The sequence below is a fragment of the Sitophilus oryzae genome, unplaced genomic scaffold (assembly GCF_002938485.1).
Source record: "Sitophilus oryzae breed Bouriz unplaced genomic scaffold, Soryzae_2.0 scaffold_87_pilon_pilon, whole genome shotgun sequence".
NCBI classification, from domain to species: domain Eukaryota; kingdom Metazoa; phylum Arthropoda; class Insecta; order Coleoptera; family Curculionidae; genus Sitophilus; species Sitophilus oryzae.
In genome coordinates this window covers 1469735-1477479 of record NW_022147505.1, presented here as the reverse complement: position 1 = coordinate 1477479, position 7745 = coordinate 1469735, and the positions used below count along the sequence as shown (strand labels likewise).

The window sequence follows — 7745 nt, the reverse complement described above, 5'->3', positions numbered from 1 at the left end:
CACAGAGCCTGTCTCTTGCGAGATTTTGTTGAACGCTAAGTGTCGGTTCTGGGCCCACGAATGGCGAGCCTGCACCAATTTTGGCGAGGGAATCAGCACGTTCGTTTCCCTCTAGGCCGACATGTCCCGGTATCCATGTTAGCGACACTTTGTTCCTATCTCCTAATATATTGAGTAGTTTCTTACAATGAAGAATCGTCATAGACGTGCTTTTCGTTGCCTCAAGTGCTTTCAGCGCGGCTTGACTATCCGAAAATATGCATATTATTGTTTTCCCGGTGTATTGCTGTTCTACCAGCAGTTGCACACAGGTTTCAATAGCATATAGCTCAGCTTGGAAAATTGTGGTATGTTTCCAAGACCTCAGTCTTTGGACTGCTGCAGTAAATTCCTGCTCGTTAACAAGTACTTAAACCATAACTTACAATAAGCGACGGACGAAAAACCGTATTTTTAAATACGAGCGATATTTCGCTTGAGCGATCGCTCGGTTATTGCAATCGCTTGAAACTCGAGTACTCGATTATTGAAATTAATCGGTTTTTCCCATCACTAATCCCTGCCTACATACGTAAAAATCGAGAAAACTGTATGCCGTTTTTTATTTTGTCTCTCTGTCTGTCAACCGGCCATTTATATTTCTATCGACATGCATTAAAATAGAGACCTCGGAGATAGCGTTTCCAGGACCACATATTAAATGCAGAAATCAAGTCGATTTCTAGGTTGCCTCGATACAATCGCCCCATCCTACCACGGTACTGCCGGCCGCATCTATCGGGTGCACCGGCCCCGACCGTGCACGCCGCACCTAAACACTCACTCACTCTCTCGCTCGGATCCGCTTGGGTTGCACGGCAGTCAGTGGCGGCAGGCGGGCAGACCTTGCAATGCCATTCATCGAGGCCGTCGATCGGCGGACGACCGCGACGGCAACAACGCCGCCCTCGGCGGTCATCAGCTGCCGCTAGGCCGCGTTGCCGGCTCCTCGGGCCGTCTCTATGAAACGCTCCAACAACAACTACAGCGTGTCGACCGGGGAATCGAATCGCGGGATCGCTATTACGCGGTTTCGTTGAATCGGGGCGTAGGATTTTATCGAACGATAACGTTCACTCGCGCATTTAACGACGCTGGTTTAATGGCGAATGCGCGGTTATTTTTTAAAGCGTATTTTATTGTAAATTGTTGCGTTCGTGTAAGATAATAAAGTTTTAAAAAAATTGTAGATCCCATATGAATTTATTCTTCTTCTTCTTGGATCAATATCTTTTTTGAAGGTTGTTGAAAATAATTCGGTTGATGATTGAACTATACAGGGTGTCATTGAAATGGTGTAAAAAAATCGGAGGGTGATACTTATGAAAGTTATTACGGTTCAAAAGTAACCGGAAGTAGTTATCAAATAATTAATTGAAAAATCAAAATTTCATGATTTTTAAAACATCTTATTGCTTTAAAAAACGAAATAATCCAATTACCAAAATTCCTTATTCATTCATAGTAAATGTTCAAAGTAACCACCATTCGTTTCAATGTAGACATCTGATCTTCTTCTCCACGTTCTGCGTAGGTACCCTGTGGAATACCTTTGGTGTTGTCCGAATTTGGTTGGAACAGTCAATAATGCATTGCCGTAGTTGCTCTTCAGAATTAATCGGCACTGGGTAAACAAAATTTTTTTAAAACCAAAAAAGTTTATTTCTTTTTTAAAGCAGTAAGATGTTTTAAAAATCATGAAATTTTGATTTTCCAATTAATTATTTAATAACTACTTGGTTACTTTTGAACCGCCATAACTTTCATAAGTTTATATTGATTAACCAGTTACCAACCCATCAGGGCAAACTCTTTGCCTTCAATTTTCTCGAAAAACCATCGCTCTGGGCGATGTGCAACAAGAATACCTTTTTTGTGGGAAAAAGTATGTAGTTTTCAAAAAATAAACCCACGTTGCAAAAAAATAACCTCAAAACAGTTATTCGCGAAACAACCCCTTACCCTTGCAAAAACTACTCTTTCCGCTTTTCCAAATAATTTTTCAGTATCACCATTTCATTTAGGGTCAAAATTTATGGCAGACGATTTTTTTTCGGAATCTTATCTCGTTTTTTAAGCCTACAATTGCAAAACAACCGTTTTTTAAATTCACCCTTTCAGTGCCCCTAACTCCCTTAATATGCATTTTCGACCCTATACTTATAGGAACTTCTTTTACTATTTTTAAGAGTACTATCACCGCCCGATTTTTTTTTACACCATTTCAATGACACCCTGTAGGTATATACATATGTTACGGTTAAGGTCCGATGTCCCGTTAATGTCGACATTACCCGGGTAATCTCGAGCATAACACACAACAAAACAACCAAAAACATAACCTAACCCAAACATTAACATGTTAATGTCGATATTAACCGGACATCGGACTTTAACCGTAACATATACATAAAATTCAAGAGAACATAATAAAGTCACCGAATACTAACTAAAGAAAAAGTTACGTTAAGGGTTGGTACTGTGGATAGATAGAAACGCTCAAGGAAGAAAGGCAATCTCTATGTTAAATGGCGTCTTTTGGAATTGTAACGTCTCTAAGTCCAACAAACGTCAAATATACAGTACAATGGTTAAAAAAAACATCGTTTGCTAAGGCAGCTAAAAGATAAGGCCGTGCGTATCCTGGAAGCGACAGCAATGGATTTCAGGAGACGGGCAGCAAGTAAATCCAGAAGAGAAAGATGTACGAACAACAGAATTCGATAAATTATGGGGTCAATCGAACAATAGCGGAGGACGTCAGAACGAAACAATTAATATGGTATGGCCACGTACCAAAGAATGTCAGAGGAGAGGCTTCCAAAACAGATCCCCAATTGGACACCAGCGGGACGACGAAGAAGGGATAAAATAGATCACGCAAGAGCTGGAGAGAAGGAATATATACCTAATGAGTAAATTCCTTAAAATGTGGTACCGAGGTACAAGGACAGAGGTCACAAGATTTTAAGAAAATGACAGACCAAATGATCAATACAGGCTCATCAATGCCTTTATTCGGGCGGATGTCTTCCGCTATGATACAAAAGCAATCCCATCCAAAACACGAATGTAAAAAGATGCCAAGACTCGCAACGCAGTTCTTTCGGTACAAAAAGTTGTGAGATCTCATGTAAAATTACGTCAGTAATTTTAGTTAGTTTCTAGGAAGCACATATTAACAACTTTGTTATAAATTGTTATTTAATCAATTATCTATCAAGATTTATAATGACTGTATCAATATAAGACATCTTTATTTCTATAATTAATCTTAAAGTAAAAATGTAAATGTACACTTACACTTTTATTTTTCTAAGCGCACTGTTTTGATTTACTTGGTTGGTTGGTTAGTTAATGGCGAACGCGACAGCTTGCCAAACTCCAATAGGCAGAATGGCGGTTTTGATACCATCTAGAGACCTTTAGATAGATACCTTTTGAGACTCTATCCCTAGGAATGGTACAATTGGATTGCTAATTATTTGTAACCATTAGTGGCACTGAGGAAACGTTATGCACTCTCCGACATCAACTTCAACTTCGCCCGGGACCCATGGGCCCCCCCTCTGTATCCACCACTGAAAATAACCATAGAGCAATGGGTGGACAAAAAAACTTAAAATAGTAGAAAATTGAGCAGGGTACTGTCAGGGACAGTCATCTAGACAGTTCGTAGACGAACACTCACCAACGTTTACGGCAGACCTCATAAGGAAGCGGAAAACTGTCAAATCTGTAGTGGGTCTACTCACATGACATTGGATGAGGAGTAGATATTTAAAACTGATGGGATTAACAGACGAAGCAACGTGCAGATTCTGTTAAACTAATGAAGAAACGGCAAAACGTAACATAAAAGCCTGGCAAAAGCCATTGGCAAAGAACTGGACAGTTAAGGCTCCAATTACTAGACTCTGCAAAATGGTTTTGAAAAGGTCACAGGAGAATAGGTCAAAAGCCACAGATTGCCAGGTCAGATTAGACGGCCCAATCTAGCCTGCCGACTTAGTTTGCCGATTAGATCCGTTGACCAAGTCAGCAGTCCAAATCCGCTGGTGTATGGGGGCTACTGATGTCATGTGGAAATCTTTAGGGCCCTTTTTAGTTCTCAGTTTGTAAAGTAATATATTATAAGGCAAGGAAAAATGTGGAAATGAAACTTAGTAGAGTTATGTAATTAACGGCTACCAAGCAAGACCTTCAACTTCAAAATAGTACAAAATAGTTTTCAATTTTGCATCATTTCTTGATTATTCAATAACGTTTGCTAAAGCCGAGCTTATAATACCATTTTTGAACCTCATTGATCATTTTACAACAATTACATACTTTCTAATTTCTTTATCTTGATAAGTATCTTTATATCTTATCTATCTGTATATGAATGTAATTGACTGTTAGTGTTGGTAGCATAAAAGAAAAATTAGTACTTTATAATTATACTTATTTTACACGTCAAAATACGTACTCTGCCTGAATTTTTGCATGTGCAACAAAGAATTCCAAGATCCTATTTTTATGAAGCAAATACCATGAAAGTTAATACAATAATTGTAAATATATAAGAAATATTTTAAGTCATACATACCCCCCACTCCTTATAAAAGATGTCGGTCAAAACCGCTTGTAACTGAAACACGCAACCAGTTATACCGTAAGTATATTTGTCTCTAAAATTATTTTATCGCTCTGGCAAACAAATACGATGTTAAAATATTCCACGTATAAAAATTCCGTTTACTTTCATAAATAATACTTAACCGGTCTAAAATTAGACACATCTCAAGTTAGCAGCTCGAGCAAATTGAATTTAAGGTTGTTGAGATAGTTCGCTTAATCCTATTGAATTATTTTTGCTTTCCGATAGTTTCAGAAAATTAATGAATTATTTAGTAGTTTATTAATCAGTCGGTGTATATCCTTTAATGACAATTTAAAAAGGAACAATATAGCTGTAGATAGTTGTTTACTTACTTATGGATAAAAAAATTGGCGCCGGGAGGCACGTATAGCCGCCCATACTAAAATATGTTAATAAAAAGTTGGTAGGCAGTTCTTTCAAAGTAAAATAATCAAATAACTCATTTTGAGTGAAATTAAAAAAGCTTTTTTTGCCGATCTTAATAGCCTGTCTTAAATACCTGTTAGTATCTGTACCGATCTTAAATACCTGTTGGTATGGTCGGCTAAAAAACAAATAATTAAATATTAACAGAAAATGTATTATTTTAAAATGAAATTGACTTATTATAATTTGGCACAGATGTTTGGCTGGATGTGATGGGTAGGAGTGTTTTCTGTAAATATATATTTGCAGTATGAATATATTTTAAAGTACCTATTGAATATAAAATTATAATAATAATATACATATTATGTAAATATCGTCCCATTGCTGCCAAAAGTCACTAACTTACTTTTTATTACTTTCGAGAAAAATGCGTCTAAAGATGAATTGCATTGCATAAAGATGTTATAGTTAGTAACTATTCGGTATTAAAATAAAACATAAATAGCCAGAAATCGTAGTTAATGACTTTTGCAATCGATTCTCCGCTTCAAAACATAGTTAGTGTTGTTCGGAAAAATGTTAGTTAGTGACTTTTGGCAGCAATAGGACAATATGTAACTATATCTGTACAATAGTAGCAAACTTGTTTAAGTCCAAACCAAATTTGAGTTATATACGTCAAGTTACTTAACTTTTCATGCTCTATCCTTTTCTCGTTCTCTTTTTACGCTATCTGTAAGATTAAATAAAATACTCTGTTTAAAATCAAATTTAAGTCCAATGCCGGCCATGAGCTAAACAAAACTTCAAATTCGTTTTTCTCGAAACTGTTTTGTGAGTTAACATAGTTTGCTTCTGTGGTACAGATATAGTGTTAATATACTCTATATATATATATCCGGTTTTATAACGTTCTACGCCTTCCGGTTCCCAATCTCCATTGCCTTCGATCTTCCCAATCTCCTGGAAGTAAATTTCTTTCATACATGGCTCGGTTAATGCCCTCAATCCAGGTAGCTTTAGGTCTTCCTTTCTTTCTTCTTTCCGCCGATGTCCATTTTAGGATTTGTTTGGGTAGACATTCGTCAGCCATTCTCTCTACATGTGCATACCATATTAGTTAGGCGTTGTTCGATTTCATCGAGGATAGTTTTCTTTACGCCCATAATCTCTCTAATTCTCTCGTTGGTTATTCGCTCTATTCTCGACTTTCCGGCAGATCTTCGCCAAAAAACCATTTCAAGAGCCAGTAGTTTACGCTCTAAAGTTTTATTTATTTGCCAGGTTTCACATCCATACAATACAACACTTTTAAATATTGCATTGTATAAAAGGTGTTTTCTTTCGATAGAGATGTTTGTTGACCATAATAATGAGTTTAGGCATCCTATAACTCTTTTCCCTTTAATTATTCGCTCCAATATTTCTTCTTCGGTTCGTCCACTTTGGCTAATCTTTGTTCCGAGTTAGGTATAATCTAAACAATATTGTACTATGCAGCTGTCGTCCACTTCCAAATCTGTTCCCTCTCCACCGATACACATATATTTAGTTTTACTGCAGTTAACAGTTAATCCCCATTCTGCGTATTCTTTAAAAAGTCTCCTCGCCATGAATTCAAGTTCTTCCCTATCTTAGGCCACTGCCACTTGGTTATCTGCAAAATGAACAGTAGATGTCATTTTTTAGTTCTATTCCCATTCCACTGCAGGATCTTCTCCATTTCTTTAAGGCTTCATTGAGGTAGATTTTGAAGAGAGTTGGCGATAGACAACATCCCTGACGAAGGTCTTTGGTCACATAAAAGGTTTCTGATATGTTACTGCCAATCTTTATTCTGGAAAATGCTTGGTGGTATAGTTGTTTGATGGCTTTGATCGCTGTATTGTTAATTGGAGAGTTCTCCAGCACTTGCCACAGTTTTTGAATTGGCACTGTATCATATGCTTTTGAAAGGTCAACAAAAAGCAGATGAGCCTCTCTATTCCTTGCTACCTTCTTTCCATTAAGTTGGGTTAGACTAAATATATGATCTATGCACGATCGGCCAGCTCTAAACCCTGCTTGCTCTTCAATTTCTTGTGGGCCATATTCTGTTTCTACGATGTTTCTAAGCAGTTTTGCGTATACTCTGCTCATTGTGCTGGTTACGGATATACATCTATAGTTTGAGCATTCGTCACGTCTTCCTTTTTTGTGAATTGGCGTTATCTCCTCTCTCCAAATAGAACAGTACAGAACAGGATACAGGATCTCTAAACCTTTGTAGCACATAATAATAAAAAGTACAACATTAAGTCAACACTAGAAAATATCCCTAAATCCCAGGAAATTCGAGGAATAGTCGGCAACGTTGCTCGTCGCTCCTATTACAAGCGCATGCCAAATCTCTCACGAGACGTCGCTACGGAATGTTCTCCGCTTTTATTACCGTTCAGCCGATTGCCGATTCATTTCATTCTGGCTCCGTTCGTCGGTTGGAGCGCTAGGTCGTTTTAGCTGTGGGTGTGCGATTTTATCACGTCTATAACGTTCACTTTCGTTGTGTTTAATGGCTGAATCGAAAATTTATTTCGGTATAATACAGTGTGGTGGCGTTTTAACGACGAATGCAATGACTTGTTCATATTGTTTTCTTATATTTAAATTACTGTGAAAGTCTGTGTTGTTAGCAGTGTCATTTTTGTTTAAG

General features: G+C 37.5%; 1 protein-coding gene across 1 annotated transcript; it reads right to left on the bottom strand.

Moving 5' to 3' along the window:
* Nucleotides 1-6706: 6706 nt before the first annotated feature.
* LOC115890522 lies at nt 6707-7327 on the bottom strand. The gene has a single exon (XM_030910767.1). The coding sequence runs from the start codon at nt 7325-7327 to the stop codon at nt 6707-6709; it is 621 nt and encodes a 206-aa protein (XP_030766627.1).
* Nucleotides 7328-7745: the final 418 nt, after the last annotated feature.